This window comes from Opisthorchis viverrini (genome assembly GCF_000715545.1).
Source record: "Opisthorchis viverrini unplaced genomic scaffold opera_v5_33, whole genome shotgun sequence".
NCBI lineage: Eukaryota > Metazoa > Platyhelminthes > Trematoda > Opisthorchiida > Opisthorchiidae > Opisthorchis > Opisthorchis viverrini.
Window position 1 is genome coordinate 2,152,528 of NW_008751689.1, and position 22,761 is coordinate 2,175,288.

Below are 22,761 nucleotides of genomic sequence, written 5' to 3' on the forward strand. Positions count from 1 at the left end.
AGTCATTTTTCGTCATCTCGCCACATGATGGAACATTATTCATTATAAGCCATCTATAAAATTTCCATTAAGTATCTCAACAGGAGGTGGAGTGCTGTGTAGAAAAACCATTTGGAGTATAACTTTCTGGAGGTATTTGAATCTGTCCTTTCAGGAAACTAGTGACACATTCCGAAATTTCTGTTAGTTCGAGTCACTCCACCCATCACTTTGACTGGGTTTCCCGAAAACACATGATGTCTGGTGGTTTCGAAGCGAGTCTCTTTTAAATAGAGCGCGTGTGCGAACAATAAAGGGCATTTCAAAAACTAAACAAATGAACGAGGTTAAAAATGATCAGGGATTGTATGTGTGTATGTGTGAGAGAGAGGAGTCAGATCACTGTGTTGTTCAAATGCATCTCACCTTGGAGTTTCTGCGTACCATACTACCTTCTGTAGAATGTAGCACCGCACCAAAGACCATGCAAGATTTTCTGTATGAGTTATCAATAGTCATAATGATAATTCGAGTGTAAGGAGCATAAAGTTGGATTGTGCCGACGTTTCTCTTGAACCAGGATTATGTGGTAAACGTTCCAGTGTCCACATGTGCATTGTCAGTTCAAATTGGTGGCTGTTTGGAACAAGAGGTTAGTTGGTGCAGCCAAACCGGAAACATGTGAATTTGAGGCTCCAATGCAGGGATCTCCGCGGGCTGGTAACTGTGGTCTAGAAGTAGTCGGCAACGGAGGTGGTACTGGCGATTCTTCGCTCAGTGTGTCTGACATATGGGGTTCGATTGTCGACCCAACTTTTGCCTGACTATAATATCCGGGAGTGGTGGCGCTGGAGTGTTGATTTTCAACACCGTTGGTGTGTGAGATGGTTTCAATCACGCAGGGTTCAATTGGGTAGTTGAGCTGAGTCCATCCATCAATCGGTGGATGCTTCTCTGTTGAACGATAGTGATACACAGCGTAGGGGTGTGAGTTGAGGGAATAAACAGGTGTCTCCTTAGATCGAGTATGTAATCGGACATTTTGTCGTTGGTCCGCGGGCAGAAAGTCGAATTTCATACTCGAGGGGATTTCCCCACTAGATTTCGTAAAGTGTAGACCTTTTTTCACTGCTGAACGAACCCTAGTAAATAAACGTGTCCATGGTTTACAACCCTTAACTGACCAAGTCCAAAGGCTACAAGTAATACCGGGTACAAGGGACATGAATATTCTAAGCATGAATATATCTGGATTGGGTCCAACAACCTCCTCGGACTTCCACATTTTGGGAGGGAAAGACAATGTTGAAGTTGAATCAATCGGTTTGTGTTCCGTGTCTCTAAGCCAAAGATCTCTACACAAATACTCATACAGGTCACACATAGTTACGCACAAAGCCGGGAGTAGATAGAGGAGACAGAAAAGTCCTATCCGCCGTTCGAGTGGGTCTGAAGAGAGGCAATAGTGTTCGGACTTGTGTGCGAGGTATCCAACTGCAACACTTTCGATGCGTTTGTTAGACTCTGAACGCGGAATTTCACGTTTAGCAGAACATGACTGTTGTTTGGACGACGCGGCACCTCCGTTGTTGGTGTCACGCAGTAGGCGACTGTTGTCGGTAATCTGAAATTCGCCGCCTCCTATTGTTCCTGCACCTCCTGTGGCCCCATAAGCGGTGGACGGGTTGCGCACAGTGCCAGAGTCCGGCCGGTTCCGTAAACGTCTAAGTCGCCTACGGAATAGGCCAAACAGCAAACCGACTGACAAAGAAATCAGTCCAGCAGTTGTCACAATCGTTTCCGGACCCACCACAAAGACGCCCAATGCACGCGTGTTTTGGCGGCCAACACTGCATATTGGGATCAGTTCATCAGCGTCCACCTGCGGCCAAATGTAGATTAAAAAATGGAGTTAAAACCATGACAGACGCACGGCTGACACTATACTCAACACAATCAAACTTCTTACGTGATCTCAATAAGTTGATCTGTTTTTATGAAAGACGTGTTTGCATCACTTGATTCTCCTTGAAAACGCGTGATTATGATTTTCATAGTGGTAGAAAATCCATTACAGCATTTATTTTTTGCAGTCCACTTGGAAAATAATAAAAGGAGTCAGCTATGCGACAACTAATGAAATTACATCTGGCTTGGAAAATGATACTAGAATCCCATTCAGCAGTTCTAACAACATACTCATGGAAGTTTTATTTGCTGTTGCTAGTCAAATGCTGATGAATTCAAAAGAAAATTGTCGCAGGCACTAGATTCTTACCAGAATGATCGCGTCTCGGCAAAAACCAACATGTTTTAGACAAGTTTGGTTTAAAATTTCGACAATTTCGTTTTGTCATATTGTGGAGTCCGTTCATGAAAATTTAGGAAAGTTTACTAGAGACCGAACTTGTTTACGAAATTAGGCAGCATTAGGTAGAAAAATTTATTTGGTCTCTCAAATTGCTCAGTAAAGCGAATCCTTTTAAGCCCACTTTAAGCAAAATATGCTTGTAGATGGATTATTTAAACGACACCTTGGTTGTTGTCCGATTCCCACCTGACAAGCCGACCCGCATGAGACAGTTATAGCAAGTCCCTTTTTGAGCTTGAAGGGAGAGGATAGTAGACAAGCTCTTTTCTACTGAACAAATGTTTTCTTGCTTTAATAGCCGTAGGACTCGTAGCGTATGTAGGTACCATTTCCATACATGGGCTTTCCTGAAAGGATCGAAAGCGATTCGAGTTCCCAATTCGTTATCTGAGCATGTATTAACAGTTATTTGTCAACGTTCTATGCCTATGACTAAAACAAATCCTAAATCAGGAAAAATTGCGAGAGATAATAGTTCAGGTGTTTTATCTTTCCAGAAAAAAACAGTGGGTCCACTAACCATCCATTTTCATTCTGTCCGCAGACCTTCAAACTGTTATTGAGGCGGTCACCACGGTATTTATTAAGGTGAGGACGTTAGTAAGGAAATTTATAATTCTCCAAATATTTATCCCTCAACTCAAGATCCTCAAAAACAGAAACCAGCCTACATTGAATGCATACTGAATGTCTAAGAACTTTTGCGAATAAATACACAGACCAATAGAATTATCACAAAACACGCACGCAAGTTATGGAACGCCAATATGGGCAGAATAAGTTGTGCATAGGTTTTACCACTTCTAGGGAAAAAAACGTTCTTTGTTCTTGATCACTGACTCTCAGACAATTACAGCCAAGGATTCAGAAAATCTCTAGGTAGTTTGTATCATCAATACAGTTCTCAATTTCAACACGTAAGTCACGTTAATCATGCGATTATCCTCAAATACTCGTCCCTCCACCAATCTCCAGTCTCTTCCGGTCTATCCAACCAATCTCCTAACCATATGTTTTGTTGAAGTAACTAAAATTTTGTGACGTGGAAGGTGAGTAAGAGTATGCTGTCATTTTGATAAATTAAACTCTCGTGAAAACTGCCAACGGCAACTAAAGGATTGTGGTTAGTTGGTGTAGCTACGCACAAAACTGACGATTATTTTGCAGTTATAATTGCCAAAAAGCTATTCCCGAACTCCACATTTGTTCTCCAAACAATCTCAGAAGTCTCACGCTAACTCACGCCAAGGAAAACTCTTCCTTCTAGCCTGAGTGAACGCCCAACACACCTGTTTATAGGAAACGTCTGGATAAAAATTTTCATTTTCCATTGTGACTTCTATTGGTTGGATAAGTTTGTTTGAAGCGTTCATTCAAAAGTGAAAAAGTAGGGGGACAGGTCGCCTACGATGAAACATAGTTGAGAAATCAGAAGACCAACAGAAGAATGGATACTACTGGGTATGTCATTAATTTTATTGGCTAGGTATCTGACTTGTCATTTTTCTCACAGAAACATGGAAGAAACTTTCAGTCTGTAGAAAACACAATTTTAACCGCAGGATGTTGAAACTGTCCCCTTGACATGTGAAACCAAAGTAACATTTATAAGTAGAATTCTTACTTCATAATTCTCGTCCCGATTAGCAGCACGAAAAAAGACGTGCCACCAGTACAAAATTACATGAGTATCCACAGTTCCGGTCTTAGGGTGATCCTTGATTGAAAAAAATCGATTGGCTTTTGAGTGAGGACCAAACTTGTGCCAATAAACTCAAAGAAATCGAAAGCAACTCATGTCTGCTATCTGCCGACGTTGTTTAGCTACATAGACCTACACATGAAAGCTTTTCCTAGGATTAAAATTTGTCTCTCATAGATTGAAAAACGACCCAGGCAGACAGTGAAATTGGCACAGCAATTTTAGTTGTACCCATTAAATTTAGTCAAATGGTACTCAACTGAAGGCTTGGTGCCTGAATTGAGTTGATAGTTAGGTTTGATGTGCAACCCTATTACATATATATACATATATATACCCATTATATATGTCATCCAGTCCAAACATTTCTGATTGTATGCTGGTTACCGACTTTGCGGCATTCAAATCCTTCTGCACCGGAAGTATGAACAGAATACTATTAAACCAGGCCAGTACTTCGATAGAGTACAAAATATCTTGGTTGTCACACTCTAACCAGTTCAGCGAAGTATTCGAGGTGCTATTCCGGCCATTGTCTTTTGTTGCTTCGTCCGATCTCACTAGACTTCGAGGCCTATATCGTGAATTACTTAAAGCAACCGTCCATAGAAGTCGAGATTTTATTCGCGGATAGATTTTGATATGTAATTTAGTATGTTATCACACTAAATGTAAAGCTCAGCAAACCTCAGAGAATGAGACTGTATACTGCTGAACATGAAAATCAGGGCGTCTTTGCAATTCCTAACAAGTTAACTGGAGATTTCGTCTTGAAATTTCACCTTACCTCCCCGTTTCCATTCTCATTTTATCTGCTTTATTGATGAGCCTATTTCAACTGTGTGAATAAATGGGCAGTAAACATTAAGATGTCACCATGTTGGGATGTCGTTTGTTCGATTTTCCTCCTCCTTATTCTGCGACACACGTTTCCTTCTAAGTAATTCATTGGCCTGAGACCTTGTCTTGATCAGGACTGCAATCAGAGCAGAAGAGATCTGATGCGTAACCAGCAAACTGAATTTGCGGGTAAGACCATTATTCCCACCGTTTAAGATTTGACCCACTGGCGCGCGTAGCCTTTACGAAGGCACATATTTAGAACCTTCCAAGCCTGGCCTGTTTGCCATATGAATGTGAGTGATTCCAAATTGCTTTCCAGTTCCACGCAACGGTAAAAACAACATTGAGTCTGATCTTCCTCATCTTACAGTCTGGGCGACATAAAAATCATATTCTTGGGTGTGTCCCGAAGCCTATTGAATTTGTCATAGCAGCCAGGGCATACACTAAGGGCGGGTTTATTTCTTGTTACTCCCAAATCCTGCTTCAACTATGTTTCCCTGGTTGGTCATTTCATAAACATGAAAATAAGTAATTGTAAACAGTGTTATATTTACTCAACATCTCATCAATGATATCCAATAATTAGGTCCCGAGAGGGTCGAGAAACTGTTGATTCCCTGATGAATACAGTGTTGTTGCAGTTGTTCCAGATGAAAGAAAAACCCTCATTTGTACGGAAGTGTTTTGGGGAGAAGCGGTGTAATAGCGTTTTGACAACAACTGACCAATCAAACACATACTTGCAGGTGTTTTATGGTGATGAATTTTGTTTACTGAACAGTGTCACTTGTTGACAGTCGCATCGGCCATAGTTCCTGATAAAGAGATTCTGAAGAACTGACAAATATCATGTCCACCCTGAAGTATTTTATACCGCCCAGAAAGCCTGCTATTTACGTGGAAATTTAGGTATTTGGTTAGGACATTGAAAGAAAAACAATGATATCTGTACGCTGGTTGTGTAAACAAACCAATAGTATACGAGTCTGTTGGCCACGATATGAATATTTTTACCTACATGTGATGACACCGGTTCTCAGATAACGCCAAAAGGATACCGTCCTTTTCAGAAATATCGCAAATTCCTCTAGTCGACATCAGAGAGTCCTGGTGCTTTCTAACGTGCTGCGTTCATACGACAAATGCGTCGCTACCCAAAGGCAGGGTGGAACGGTGTTTAGTGGCTCACACCCTACCCTGGTATCTCGGCCACTATCGTCCAGACTTGGTAAACATGACAGTATCTCAGTCTCGTACTTTCCTCGATTGGCATGGAAGCCAAAAAGTGCTTACAGCTGAACGACCATCTGTTCATTTATTTTCACTTCACACTGGCTTATATAACTGCAGAATGGAAGTGTGTCCTAATTGAATAGTCAATTTCGAGTACTGCACCGCTGGCACAGCATTTTCACACCAAAAGCACTCTATCACAATGATTATCACCATAGTTGGGCATATTCATGTCAAAGCACAAAACTCTGTATAGTAGCGAGTTTGAGGAAATTGGATACCTCTGACCTCCAGGTCATTTCAGACATGCGAACATCTGTTTGTGAGTGGGACCTAAAACTTTCCCAGTTTAAATCCCTGGTAATGCACATTTCTTTATCTTTTGGAGTGGTGTTCTGGCAAGTAAGACGATTTCGTTCCCTTGCTCACTTTGTGACTTTTCGTCTGCGTTGAACAAAATCTACCACACATCAACTTCTGTTGACCGTGGGAATCTGATTTGCGTCTTGCTGCTGTAACCAGTGGATCCACGAAAAATTTCCTCAAAACGCGCAGTGTTTCTGGGTATCATTTGGCCATCCGAACTGAGAAGAGGTGCGACATCATATGGATTCCTCCTACAGACAAACGGTTGCGAACAAATCCGAGCTGGTCTTTCGACAACCCGGCCACCAAAATCCGATGCATCATCCGTCTCCGCATACCGACGGTGAACGAGGCAACAGCAACTATCAAAATAACACGTCCCTTCATTTACTCACTACTGTATAGGAAGTCTTGACTATTTGACCGGATTTATGGGTAAGAATTAGGTAGATGTTCTTTTTCGAAGACCAAACGCAAGCGGCGCGAGGATTCTGGAAGCAGGATAGTCGAAATGCGAGATACTACTCCAGTAAAAGGCTACTAAACCGGTACTAGTATCTTATAATTAGAGTTAGAAATGCAGTTCACGGAAACCAGAGCGAAGAACAAATAGAAAATCCTCAGCTACCAACATTCTGAAATGTCTTCCTAAGGCTAGTCACTCCTGTCAGGCAGTTTACGCAAACACTCTGACGCTTCACCATCGATATTCAGTTCAAAAAAGCCTGATTGACTCATTTCGTCGGTTCTTTACTCTCCCTCTCCCTGTATATACGCATATATGTGAGCTAGAAAATGCTATAGTGTATTCTGCGTTGTATAAGAAAATGCCATCTAAAAATACCTCAAACAATGGAGCGGTTTGACGGTTCTCACTTTGTTTAGAGGGCACCTGTTGGAATAAACCGATAGAAGAATCACATTTTTTCATATGTGAACCAGCCGCACTGCAAAATCCTTTATTAAGGCGAAGTCGTAAGGGGTCTATTTGCTGTTCGTTTCTAAACGCTTCTATCCCCAACAGGTTCGCCAAAACGACCACGGTATAAAGCAGTAAATATATAGGAAAATTAGGGTTTCGTTCGCGAATGCGTGTATCTCCCAACAATTTTGTTGAGCCACAGCGACAGAAGGAAGAACATCCTCAACAATGATTTCGACCCGTGGCTACTACCTTCAGTGTTTGTAGCCAAAGAACCTCCTCCTTAATGAAACATCATCTTCGGAGATCCAATAAACCAGCAAATGCCAACCCTCATCTCTAATATGGAACATTAGGCTATTGTTTGCCCTAGTATTTTCGGGACGGGAAATCCTGAAATGTACGTAACGCGTGTCCCAATCACCAGCGGGATTATTTTGTCCAGAGATTAGTAGCTTGTGCCGAACACTCCTTCAAGAACTTCTTGTCAACTCAAGGACAATTGCATACACACGTAATAGATGATAAGAGAAATCACTGAAGGTCTTCAAAGCGGAGAGGAGGGATTCCACTGACGTGCAGTAATACAAACCAGGGTATGGTTCCCCAGATGGATGGCTAATGTGACACTTTTTATTCTATGTGCGCAACTTCCCCTCAGAATGTGGAGAACAGTTTACGAATGTGTATTTCACAAACTGCATAAAACTGTGGTTCGACTGGAATATAAGGTCGACGGGAACTCGGGAATGTACCTATCTGGTGAGACCCGAGAACAGCGGCACCGGTCGTAGGCTGTCGAATAATTTTTCGACCATCTTGAGGTAATCTCCCTCTGTTGAAGACTGATGTGCTCCAAATGTTTGCTATCAGCAATGCAACAACTACCGATCTAGACAAACTACCAGAAATGGTGACCCGGCATTACACATGGTGAGTGCACATGTTCAGTTAGTCCTTATCTTTCAGTAACAACTGGCAGTCACATGGCATTTGGGTTCGTTGGCTAGGTTGTTCATACTGAGCCTTTCAGTCCCTCCGCACAGTCACCAAGAACTGTTATACTGTCAATGGAATTTCGATCCAAAACTTCGTCTCCTGAAAGGGGTTGAACACCAGCGTGGTTTGAATGCCGATGTAAAGTCTTGGCCTCGTTACTTTCCACACTAACGCAGTGGATTTGTCACTAGTAAATGCATAGCTATTTATCCAACTTAGTCGCTGGTACACAGGTTACAACCGCGAACATTGACTGGCAAATAACTGTCCAATTAATTGATTGCTACGTGTGACACATTGTTTAGCTGGCGCGGGATAACATAGTTAACAACGTGGGAAAAATGCACAACCATTGTCAACAATTCACGATCATTCAGGTGCGCGGTGTCAGAAAGAACATTGTAATCACTTGAAAAAAATTGATTCTACTCTTAGTAGGCTGCACACACAATAGTTTCAATAACTGGACGTGACGGAGCTTGTGAGTCCAGCTCTGTGAATCGGTTCGCTTGCGCTTGTCAACTTACTTCATGAACATTTTGTAAGCCTACGCAATGAACATTTCCACATAGGACGATTTCAGTCACAAATGAATTATCATTTGATGTTTCACCCTGTAACTGGGGCCAGTCTAAGCTGAAAAGTGAAGAACCACTGCACATCTGTTTCCTCCCTACTGGAAATCATCATCTTAAGAAACTCAGTGGAGTGCGGAACACAACCTCTCATCTAGCAGTTGGAACACATACCCGGGTGGCTACAAGTGACTGATCAGCAGCGTTGGCACTGGAAGAGTTGAACGCCTAACCCGCGCTTATTAATGTTTTGTCATTTTCACCCTATTATGTTCCGTTTATCACCGTGTTCATTTTTAACTGGACACTAGAAAATATTCAAAAAGTTATGTCGTGTACCTCTACCATATAAGGAACGAAACTGATTCTCCTGATGGAACGCACTACTCAAAAGATTGCTGACAGTTTATCAGTAGCGCGTCCTATCGAAAAATAGACTGCGCTGCCCCAAATGTTGTATACGAGGAAAGGTATGGCGGCCTGTATGCTGCGCGTTCAGTCGAGCAACATAATATAGTCGCTTAACTGCTCAAAGTACTAGCCGGAAGACCGCGGGTTCGAAAATCCCTACGGGAGTTTGGTGAAATGTGCACTGCTGAAGAGTACCAATAATAAGAATGAAACAGGTGAAGACTGTTTCCTGGTTTTTCAGAATAGACCATTCCGACTTGAAGGATGGAATCTCGATTGCAAATTGCCAAATCTTTTCACAATACCATCAAACATTTCTTATCTAGCCCTAATCCAAGTTGAAGTAATCGCTCAAACTACCGATATTTTGAAACAGGTAAAACTAACACTTGACAAGCACAGCAAAACATTGCTGTTGATAAGAGACAGTTTGTCCCGGTTTAATTATTACAGTGGTGATTTGCTGCACTGAGAAACTTTAAGGACATTCGAGTGGAGAGGAATTTCGTGGCGTTTAATCCAACTTATATAATTAAGTTAGTGTCGATCAGAAGGTTCCCAGAGAGTGATAAATTTTTAAAAAAAATGTTTAGACTGACAACAATATGGGGAAAAACCGCGGCTGATAATCAAATTGAAAGTGTTTTAACAAAGAGTGACCGACTTCATAATCCATGTACGGGCCAGCAAACCTGCGTATGGGTGTGCAAAAATTTCGCGCAAGTACTGTCGGGAAATCAGTCGTGGTTACAATCCGAGGGAGATTAATGCTCAACAGTTATATCATATTACTGCATAACACCGGGCATTGTGAACAATTATTTTCGACAGTGTGGACTGGTAAATATAGTTACAAGTGGGATACATGGTCACAATACTTGCATAAATGCAGTTAAGGCAGTAAACCGTAAGGTAAAAAAGGCTATTTAAATCGCTTAACTGGGTTTAATTAAGAATAGTAGTTGGTTGACGAAGGTAGGTTAATGCTTTCTCATGACGTTCCTTATGGCACATTTGGTGGGTTTATTTGAATGGCGATATTTTCTTCTGTTGCCAGTGTTTTTTTGTCTGACGACCTTGGGACGATATGGGGACACTCGATAAATCATAAATGACTCAGTCGGACTGATCCCGTGATACGTATCGATCAGGTGTGCTATAAACACTCTCGTCACCCGTTTTGCCCGCCCGGTTCCACAGCGTGTGAGCATGTGCTCAGCACTTCTTTGAGATATATGCGCAATCATCCGACCGAAGGGCTTGTGGAGGATTAGCAAAAGTAGGAATTTACTACCGGCCAATTATCCTTGATACCTGTGCTGAGCAGCCAACCACCAATGAAGTGGATCTTTAACTGAGCGGCATTAGCGGACTCATCAGTTTGACAGTTTAAAAGCCACACATTTCAGACTTAAAGGATACGTTTCACGATCCAAGTCAGAAATATTCAGTGAATTATATAGCTCAAGGCATCTGGCAAACAGAATGCTGCTACTAAAAATATTTGGGACGGCTCTTGGATGAAACTGTAACGTACGAATAAGAACTTAATTGTAAAAGAAAACCAGATTCTTAATATTTCTAACGTGCTGATACTTCTTTGAACATTATCCTCAGATGAGCGAATAAAGAGCTCAAAACGTATTTTTTATCCAATCAATCCCCTTTGATGGTGAACATCACAGAGTGAGTCAGCGCTCGATCGGTAATTGACGGACGTAGGTAGCATATGTTAGGGGATGCTTTTGTTATTTAACCTACACGAACGAGAGCAAAACCGCTCAAGCGAACTAAAACACACAAAGTCTGAGGTGATTTCCACCCACCAACGAAAAACCAGCTACTTCTCTATCTGAAGCGGCCACGCTTGTTTGCGTTAGTAGGTTACAGACTGAGGATGAATTTTGCTCAGGACTTGGCTAGCTGGCGAAAAAATCCCTTGTTTTTAGAAAATTTCATGAAGAACCGCAAAAAACTTCGACTTCACCTCATCGGCATCCAGTGAGTACAAATGAAAAATAGTACAGCACCAAACAACAGCATAGTTTGGATGACGTTTGCATAGTATACAGATAACACCCAGAGCAGATTACCGCAATCGTGGTCACCCGTTAGCGTACTATTCCATATCATTATTTTCTCCTACAGACAGGCACTTTTTCGCATAACTTTCGTCTGCAGCTTTCCAATTTTCACACAGATCAGCCTGAACGTTTGGTTTCTCTGATATTATTGTATTTTCTTCGAGTCTTCCCATAGGGAATTTCCAACTACGTTCCTGTTTTTGTCTATCTCTGGAGTAGGAAATGTGTAATGAGAACGCTAACGCAGTGGCTAGCTTCCATTATATATTTTAGAGGATTTCAGGATAAAACCGATAATATTGCACCACATTAACATATTCAGTGGCCACTGCCAAAATTAAAGATCTTAGAAACAAATCAATGATCACACTCTCTGAAATGCAGTTCACCTCATTACTTCGTAATGTATGAATCGGTAAGTAGTTGGATTGCCGGGCTAATGGGATGGTAAGTTGTACAGCACTGTTATCAGTAGGTGGATGGTGATCACAGATCTGAGAGCTTCTAGAGTCTAACTGAAATTGTGCAGATTCGATTATAACTCACATATTAACGCATCAACCAGTCTCATCTGCCAGTACCCAAGTCATTCCAGAAAACTAAGTCAGTAGTAAACCACTAAAACCTGACTAATGAAATGCCAATATGACTGACTGATGAAGTGGACAACCCTGGATAAAGGCTTTGCGACGTATCCATGGTTAAGATTAGTAAATGCACTTCAGAGAGAAATCCTCACATCACTGGACAGCGTCTGTCGTTCCCAGGAGTGTTCTATTTGTACAATCAAAGGTTAGAAATAGTGCAGTAGTACATTTGTAGCTGCTGCAGTCAAAGCTACCAATGACAAAATGACGAGAGCAGACAAGAAACAGACTTGAAGCTGACCGACTGCAAAGGTCACGACAAGTATATACCTCCAAGCACGCAATATGTGAACGAAAATTGACACCGTTTGACAACCACATCTTGCACTTCCAACCACAGGAAACGGTCACTGGAAATCAATCTTGGAAGTCTCACATCACCAACAGTATCCGATCTTCTCGCAACCTGTTCCATACCCTGCTATCAAATCGCAAATTATCCACCTCGTATTCTCTACTATTTTGAAGTATGCTAGGAGAAGAACCTTCGACCATTAAGGTCTAGATATCCCAGTTTAGGGTATTGGAAACCTTTAGAGACCGAAGATTCTGCACTGAACCCCGGAACACGCTTTCTAATGACCTCGTTACCAATTCTCCTATGCCATCTAACAAGTACAGGGTTTCTGATTTATCAATGGCCAAGGACCTAATGGCACCTCGGGACCAACGCTCACAGAAGCCGCGTATTACATTATCGCAACATTTTCCATACTGTGACCTGGCACCTTAATCCGTGAGACTCAACGATATGATATGTGAGTAGTGTTTGGTGCCACAGAGATCACGTGGAGTAAAATTTACTACAGTAAACCTGAAGACACAGGCTGTATCCTTTTGTGAGCCACAAAACTGCGACAGACAGACAAAAAGAGATCACTACCTTAGAGTTGTTCAAACTTGACAAAAAAGAAGCTGCTAATCATTCCATCTCCATGAATAGCTATTGGAGCGCCATATCACTTCCTGAAGACACTTAGGCGAGCATTTTTTAAACGATTGTTCCGGCTTTGGTTAGTGCCAGGACAATGAATCCTGCTCGATCAATAGCCTATCAGCTCGAGCATCTTTGACTCGACAGTTCTCGCCCCCTCACGGTGATTCTAGCAGGACCTTGTGGAACACTCTGTGATTACCCCATAAATACAGATGTAGTGATTCCCCTTTTGTCTCCATAAAGAGCTACCGTGCCTTTTGATTACCATAGTGGGCGGAGCAGGAAGCCAAGGGACCGATACCGAGTTGCACGATCGTCCACCAAGTCACAACACTTAGGGAAAAGTAGGTTCAAAGTGATCCCTTAAGCGGGAAAACCTCATATTATAAATGTTGGATTTACACAAGACCAAACTACACTTGCCCGAACTGCAATAAATGTTTTCATTAAATGGACCACATCACGCTTGTGCAACTCTACTCAAAGTAGGACAGTTATTAGTGTTTCTATAGTCCACTCAATTAATACCCAGTTATGGTTTGGACACGATTTTGTTCTTTTAGGATATCATTATCATCTTCAATTTCATCACTGTAGTAATCAACAGTGTTCTCGAGGACAGCCACATTAATATCATGAGTAGTGATGAGAGTATCTCAGTGCAGTGGGGTAACTGAATTCTGAATTTCTTTCTGCTAGGTGAATACTTTCAGCCTGGTAGGGACAAGCTGAGCGTACTCAAAAGCAGAACTATCCTAATCCATGTATTTGAAGGAAGCCCCAGTGAGTTAGCATACGTTAGAACATTGTCTACCATTGTGAATTTGCCTAAAAGACGAATACAAACAGAAATACCTACTGAGCATAAAGTTACCATTGGTGATTGCAGTGAAAGGTGTGGAAGTGGACTTTAGAAGATCTTATTCAAATGCCCTACTTCCCATATCTCATAACACTTACGGAATATGTAGTTTCACATACACTGAGTGACTCACGCGTCAAGTTTGGGTAAGTAAAATGTTAGTATTGCTTCTAAGCTACACGTGAATGAATTTCAGTCGTACCAGCTTACGTCAGTGGAAGCCTACTAATACGAACAAAACATCTCCTCAAAGAAGCGCTTTGAAAAATGTCGTTAACTTTGGGAGTCTTGCAAAAAGGGAAGATATGACTGGAGAGCCAACAGTCTTAAAAGACCGCCCAGCGTACCAAGGCACATTGTTTGATATCGTCTTTCATCAGAAGACGTCCAATTATGCACAAGGCACGCGCCTATTTAGTCCTTTACTACCACTATCCTAATTCACCCTGGTTGCAACACGTCTCTCTCTAACCCGTCAGGCAGTATGCGCAGGTTGAAACGTGCAGATAGGCAGTAACAATAATGGAACATGTATGTCCGCTTGACAGGTTTGTTCGCTGGCTTGTCAAACGTGCATCACTTAGATTTACCCTGCGGGTGGTAGTACTGTTCTGGAGAATACCATTTAGACCAGTTTGTCGAGTGCTGCGTTTGTTCAATAACACTCCATGGGTAGGTGACACAGGACGAATTTGATTGACGTGACAAGACACTAACACAAACATGCACTGCCCGCGAAGCAGACCTCTCCGTACGCCGGCAGCTTGTTCCGAATCCGTTGTTGTGCACCGAGAACGAGACGTGGTCAAAAGCACACTATGCAAAATTCACATCGCGCAGCATGGTGCCTGGGTACGGACACAGTGCTAGATAAGGCGTCTGATGTACCATGAATTCAATCCAAAATGCACACGGTTCCTATTAAACGGGAGGCAGACTGTACTCTCACGTCTGTATTTCTACAATCAGACCCGGTAAAAAAGGCCGGTGTGAGCTATCCTACGACCGAAACAGTTCACTGTACATACATACTGAACGCACTTAAGTTCACTAGTTCATTCTGTCAACGTAACAGACTATTTGCCCCTCGCCTTGACAATAACACCCTTTAACACATTATCAACCACTGACTTGTCGGTCTAATACAGGAGGCGAGTGGTTTTTTACTGTCAACCAAGCTGATAGGCATTGTCTGGAGTTCAAGATCTGAGCTGCCGTTGGCTCAGATGGTTGGGTTCAACTTATCTGCCTCTGGATTGAATTTCTTCATATCGTCATACCTATCCAACCAAAAGTCCAGTAATTTGATAAGCTGGTTGAATGATATGCTATGAAGAAACAATAAGAATTGGAAACCGAATTGTTACTCGTAAGCGTCCAGGCTCGGTTATATGTATCCAACGTAGTAAGTCAGAGTTTGGTTCAGCATTTGGTGATTTTCATTATTATAAGAACACTCAGTGGCTTAAGGTAAAGAGCTGTCATGCAAAACTCGGCAAATAGGAAAAAAGTGCTGACGCCAAGATGCCAAGTTTTGAAATTGAATGTGGAGCTATGTGCGATGCGTTTCAAAAACATTTCTGGACGATTTGGATGTTAGCCGATCCGGCGACGTACCACAGCGTTTGTGATATATCAATGTTCACAATGAGGTTAAAATTGAAGACAGTCATGTGTTACTAGCAGTGTCATTTTTTGTTTCTTCTTGACTGTATGCTTCCTGTAAATTGGTGAGATCTTAAATGCTAGCTGCAGGTTTATTCATTGTTCTTTCCACTCTGTTTCCTATAGAGAGGTATTCAGAATCTCAATATAATGAACTTGTTATTCATTAATGTAAAAAACGATAACAGTTCAGCTGTAGCACCCACTCGGTTTCTAGCCGTCATGTCTCACGGAGGAAGTATGAGGGCTGAGATACACTCTGATAGCTCAAGTTTAAACAGGAACTGTAGAGATTCCGGGGTTAGATTCGAAACTTGGACCTTCCGGCCAGTAATTTCGTGCATAAACCGTTTGCTGTCTTTTGCTAAATCTGTTTAATACTCTCTGCACCTATAGCACGGCTCTGCAGGTTCCCGCCTGTAGATGGAACATACTGATTCTGTTAACTAGAGTAACATTAAAAAGGTTTTAAATGAAATTTCTAGTGTTCTGGGAGATTTGCTGCTTCCAGTATCCCAAAGTATTAAGATTTGTTTTGCTAAAAGCATCTTATCCAGGGGATATCGGATGCGAAGGTTGCTTATCGGACGGATTAATGATTCTGAGGATCCTTCAGTAGATTCTGTTCGTGAAGTCAAACAACTTCATTCTGGTGATAGTTACTTCCATAGGGCACGGTCGACTGACGGAAAAAAGTGTTGTTTAAGGCAATACGTAAGGGGTGTATTGACAAGTGCTATTCAGTGGAAGCGATCTAAGTGAAAACTCGCGTCAACGTCCTCCGTTGATCGGGAATCCCTTCTCATGGTGTCGTAAGCACCGCAGACAAATTAGCTAACAGAGCAGAGTGAATACGCTGAAGCCTCAATTAGGAATTATTTTGGGTCTCAGCGTAGTACCGCTATTTGTCAGCACCATTTACATGCAGTACAGTGTCTTCGATGTCTACTTCTTCAAGAAACCCGAAACTAAACATAACCATAGCACCCAGAAAATGTACAGGTGATACTTTCAACCAGCACAGTGAGAGCATCAGATTAAAAAGGTGCCGAAGCTGAGATTCGACACGGTGAATTGCACCACTCCATTTATGAATCTTTTACTCATGCGAGAAGGCCTTCTTTTGCGAGAAAATTAAATGAACTTCAGTAGCTGACAGCACCTACGATAACGAATGTTAATTTTTCAGTTACAGTATTTGTGAGCGCAAGTACCACTGAATTTTTAGATATCAAAATAGCATCAAAACCACTAGCCTACAACGAAATTTATGTATCAGTCCGTTGACAGTGATTCCACATGTCAATTTTTTAACTTAAATTTGAAAAGTTATTTTGTTTAGTAAAGTGTCAAACCACTATTTGGCCTCCGCATTCCAAGCGACTGGCGGGATAGCTACCACAACTTATCCTTTGAAGAACTAAGTCCACCCAAATTGATTTGCTATTGAAGAGAACGTCCGTAGCTCACTCAGCGTGGTTGGTTTATCCTCTGAGCTGACCACGTTTACCGGTTGAGAAAGAGATAACCAGATACGACCGGCCACAAACTTGTACAGTCACCCAGTTAATCAAGCTCAAATGCCACAAATTCACCCCTAGAATATTGAAATTTTGATAGCTGCATAATCGTTTCACTTGTCGTTAAGTTGTGCGCTTCAAAACTTCCCGAGAAATTGGAAATTAAATTTGAAAGTTATTTTGTTTAGTAAAGTGTCAAACCACTATTTGGCCTCCGCATTCCAAGCGACTGGCGGGATAGCTACCACAACTTATCCTTTGAAGAACTAAGTCCACCCAAATTGATTTGCTATTGAAGAGAACGTCCGTAGCTCACTCAGCGTGGTTGGTTTATCCTCTGAGCTGACCACGTTTACCGGTTGAGAAAGAGATAACCAGATACGACCGGCCACAAACTTGTACAGTCACCCAGTTAATCAAGCTCAAATGCCACAAATTCACCCCTAGAATATTGAAATTTTGATAGCTGCATAATCGTTTCACTTGTCGTTAAGTTGTGCGCTTCAAAACTTCCCGAGAAATTGGAAAAGGACTGGACAGAAGCTACTTCAACTTTGATCGACCGACAGCTGTTGTTGTTAGCTTGACAACAGAATTATTCAACGAGAAGTGGTTATGAAAACAGTTATCAGTTGTCCAACTTGTGAAAGAATCCACGGTCTCTGGGTCCAAAAACGCCTAACGCGCTTGGACAAAATCTAGATGGCTCGTCCACTTAAGTCGCCGTATACTTTTTCTTTGCCACTTTCCAATATTCTTAGTATCTTCTTGGATATTCTGCAAAGCTTACTCTTGGTATGGATGTACCTTAGGATTTCTGTTCTTGGGCCTGGCTAGTAGGATCATCATAGAAAAGTTAGTCTCTGCGTGCATGTGGTTCAAGTGGGACCCCCATTTATCCTGTTGAAATCGGTCGTCTCGTCAAGACAGCAGCTGAATCATGACAGGTTTGGTACGCCTGTGCTTTGGCTTGGTGTTGTTTTGCTTCCTCTAACAGTTACCACTCATACGCCAATAATGGATTTTTCATAACGCTAAACACTCACCTAACGAACAAGAAAATTATAATTCAAGCCTGCATCAAATTACAAGGGTTCATTTTGGTCAACGATCCCAGAACGCACTGGAGAGGGTCATTAGTTTAATGATCTTGGTCTCGTGTTAGTCCCACATGGAAAAGATTTGGTGACCAAAACAACGACGATTCTTTTCGATTTATAGCAACCAAAATGAAGCCGGAAGCAGGCGCGGGCATATAATTTTGTGGTGCTCGGTTCCCGGTTCTTCTGTTATTTAGTCCTTCTCATGAGTTCCGGAAGTGATAATTTAGTGAATTTCCTTCTTGGCTTATGTGTGAAGCTGCAAGATTCCAGGCTTAAAACTATGAAGAAACAGTTGCTCGATGGAGAGTCTTCCCACATATTTTGAAAGAAAATCCTATTCAGTTGACTCTTTTGAAATGGGCTCAGCAATATCAATCTGCATCCAGGGAACTTGGTTTTTTGACTCTGAACTCTGAATGTACTTGGAGATGAGTCTTGGGTATCGGGGCAAATATTTGGCCGTCTATTTTTCAGTTGAACAATTCTACATTTTGTGGTATCGTGAACAGTGAATTGACCCACGCACTTTTAAACGCTGTCACGTGTCCATGCGCAAACCATCAGCTGATCCTGTTGTGGTTCTGAATGGAGTTAAATTCGGTTACTAATTAAATCCATTAAGTCGCTAGCGGGATACGGTAACCTAGATAACGCTAGATAGAGAAAAGCACAGCAACTGCCACATGTCACTATCCTGTAAAAAAGCGTGTTCTCTCGTATATTTTGTGGATGGCGATTGCTCACTTTTTATCTCAGTCAAGCATAGATCTAAAGGTTGAGCAATCTACCAACTCACCTGCCGACTGACAAGGACTCCCACCGTCAGCAAACCGGCCGTCAGCCAAACCAGCACATGTTCCCTGGCCAGAAACACGGCGATTTGTTCGAAGTTCCCCGAATTAATGGTTCGATGGAATCTGGACTGATTTGCAATGATTGTGGTAGTTGTGGCGGTGGTGATGTACCTGCAGGATGGAATTATTTTCCCATTCTGAGCAAAGTAACAAACAGTCTCGGAACCCGGAACTTGGGGAGGAGGGAACATTTTTGAACTTGGATCGAACACAGTCTGAGTTGCTCCGCTGCCTATTCGAGAAGTATTGTTTACTTCCCTCACTGCATTTGATTGGGTAAATACGGAATTTGTAGGGTTCACCGTCTCCGAAGGATCGTTGTCGACTTGACTTCCAATGACATCAACTGCGTTTTCCTTGTCCCAGGAATTTCTTGGCATACAACAGCAAAGCTCATTGAGATGTGGCCAGCATTCAATATCAGAGCGAGCAACACTTGTATAGTCTTCAGAAGAATCCACCGGTTCCCAACATAGGGAACACCAACAGTAGCTGTATTGCAATGCCCAGTGAATTGTCAACAGACTCCACCACATTGAGCTAGCGATGGCGAAGAAATATTGTACCATGAATACCAGTGCGCAGACTGAGTTGTCTAGTCCTTCCTGTAGCCTAATTTCCCGACCAGAATCTAGATCTGGACCACAAGTGACCGTTTCGCGACCAAGCCCGATGCTGAGGGCAAAACCCAAAGAATAAATTAGCTGACAAAGAGTAATATAGATCACAGGACGTTCAGTTAATCGAAATAGGCTGGAATGAATAAGATAGCCGACCAACGTCACACTTGTGAGCAAACTGCATATTCCGCTTAAAACACTAGTCCAAATTATAGATAACGTCTTGGCGTCAGGATGAAAAAGTATGTGCGCTTGGCAAAGCGGGGCACATCGGCCAGTTCTATTGATGTAGACGTAAGAGGTAGATTTTTTCAGAAACGCACAGTGGCGCAGCGTTTGAGCCATGACGGAAATAGCTGAGGCTTGTCTATTCGGATGGGGGGCGCGAGGTCCATTGTTCTCGTTAGTTAACTGAAATTCTGAGAATTGTTGTATCCAACTACTCACCAATTGTTCATCTTCTTCAACACCTGGTTTTCTGCCTAACAAATTCGGGCCAGGAGTAGGAATTTTATTCTCGACAGCACCCACCATTTTCGAAGGAGAAGCCCGTCCCTTGACTGCTTCATCATGTGTAGTGACGTCCCCTGCCTCACTGAATAGCGGGGTTTCCTCTGAATCTTGGGGACCCTCCATGCACATTGTACCTCCAACTACATTCTTCACAGGGAACCTGGAGCAGTTCAAGGTGGCTGGCCAATCAATGTCGAAGACTCGTAGGACTGGGGCACACCGAGCTTTCACGTGTTCACATAGTGGGCGACATGGGCCAATCAAGTGTCTGGTGTTCGCATCACACATTGGCGTGTAAACTGAGCATAAGAAGAAGCTGAGTTTATTTGAACATTTGTATGTGATGAGTGGTTTGAAGGTCTGAAGTTGGTGACGTGCGTCAAACTGTGTTTCCTGTCCAACCAAATTAGGCATACCTGTGAATTTGTAAAATGTGTTCTGACACTCAGGTATTTGAATAGGCATCGGTTTCAAGCATCGGAGTTGCTCCACAGGTTCCAGGGCTTTATCTTCTACAAATGTTGATACGGTGGAGCACAAAACAAGCCATTTGCAAAGGAGAAAATAACACCAGCCCAGAAGAAAATGATTCATTATGTGCCTGACGAAAGCATAAGTCAGTCATTTGATTTCAGCATTATGCAGAGTGATATTCGAGCATGTCTGGTCTATCAGTCCGAAGATTCGGTTCTTAGAACCTGATGAATGTGGAAAATCGTGGTCATTAGTGTGCATCCAACACCATTAATTTTGCACCTGATTGGGCTGTCACTCGTGTCCGCTGTGTCGCGAGGTTGAACATCAACAGTTGATTGGTCGCCGATCGTCGACCAATGGCGGAGGTGGCGTGAGTGAGGTACATGGTTGGTTGATTTATGGCCTAGTGCGATTGACACTAACTTGCATACAACAGGGTGATGCATACTCGATAACATGATAACTATTTACCCCATAAATAAATGGTTTTTGTCTGACCTAGATGATATGAAGGTGATAAGTGCTGTTTCCGTACTCAACATGTGACAACGCAAATGACTTCAACAGCAGGCAACACTTAAATGTCTTTAAATAAGACCTGAATGTTGTGTGAATTTCGATGAGTAATTACTTTGAACAGTAAAACTAGAGTGGGCATATCAAGACGCTCTCCATGGCGCCATAAAACCTCACGAGTTCCTGGGTATTTGTAGCATAAGTTTGACCATCTGCTACTGATATTTGTTCAACCGGAAGATGCCATTGTTTTCCTCAGGATTCACAAAGTAATCTTCACTATTTCCTCCGGGAAGACTCGGTGCCGGCTTAACCATGCGGTTGCTAAATAAGACTGAAGTTCGCCAGGCAATTCGAGTTGATCTTATCCGATGACTAATGCCTCTTCGCGGATGTTCCATTGATTTTGTCTATGTAATTTGCACTGGAAGTTGAAATGCGAGGGAATGCGAAGGAATGGTGTAATATGACAACCAGAAGCAAGGTTGTAACCAGTGACAAAAATAACCTTTCGGTAAGTCATCAACCTTGTTATGAACTAACTTGCCGAGTGACAGAAACCAGTTGTTGTCGGACTGGTGATTGGTTCGACAACTTGTTCTTGTTTCCCAAGCAGAGATATACCAATTATTTGTTCACATTGGTATTGATTATGGAGGGTCTGAAACATTTTCGCACCGAGTGTTTCCGTAGAATGTGTTGAAACAACACGTAGGGATTTTCAGGCCAAATAAAAATAGTTCGTGCGACTTCTCGCGTTGAGAAAGAATTGTGCGAGCCATTTGACTTTCCCGTTATTTTAGTTTTAGTTTGGGAGCTGGTGTTCCTCGGCGCTTTTATCACTTGTACTGGCTTAGCAGAAAAAACCGCTTATGTCTACTTTGTGTATGCATAGAGTATATGCCAGTGACGAGAAGCCGACCTCACATTGTCGGCCATTCGGTTGATTATCCCTTGGCTGATTGTCACTACTTGCGCTTCATTTCTGTCATTCTGTCTTTGTAAAACAGGTGTTGTGATTTGCAATCAGTTTTGGATACATAAGTCACGCGTATGCATAGACATTCACAACCAAGAATTTTTATCATTCAAACATCTGAATAAAGATAACACGAATGCCAGAAAGAACAATGAGCCGCCTAACCCTATCGCAAGTAGAGTTGGCAATTCGGAGTTTATGGAACTAATATCCCGTTTCACTGCCTTGATTAAATCCGAATGTAGCCTAGTAGTGCTAAAGTTTCAGGAAAAGATGCTGATGATTACGCAAAGTGGAGGCCAACTCGACTGCGCACTGATGGTATCATCTCGATTGGCCAGTAAACGTTTGTAATCTAACTGCTAAGCTCGAAGAACAGACCAGTAACTAACGTGGAGGCCAATCGTTGAATTATTATGACTCATGAAAGGAAACTCACGAAACTCACGAAATGATTCATGAGTGGTTAGGGCGCGAGCCTACTTACAGGAAGGTAGTAGTTCAAACCCAACCTCCGCATATCAGCTGCTCCTGTCTAGAGTTGAGCAACCTGACAGCGTCTCATCGCTCGCGCTTCCTT

At 42.3% G+C, this 22,761-nt stretch overlaps 1 protein-coding gene across 1 annotated transcript; it reads right to left on the reverse strand.

The window, feature by feature from the left end:
* Positions 1 to 244: 244 nt before the first annotated feature.
* On the reverse strand, positions 245 to 21,132 carry T265_02641 (hypothetical protein; the record flags this gene model as incomplete). Its single annotated transcript, XM_009166939.1, has 3 exons — positions 245 to 1,861; positions 19,019 to 20,810; positions 20,966 to 21,132. 3 exons carry the CDS (start codon positions 21,130 to 21,132, stop codon positions 599 to 601), a joined length of 3,222 nt encoding a protein of 1,073 aa, XP_009165203.1.
* Between the last annotated feature and the right edge of the window lie 1,629 nt (positions 21,133 to 22,761).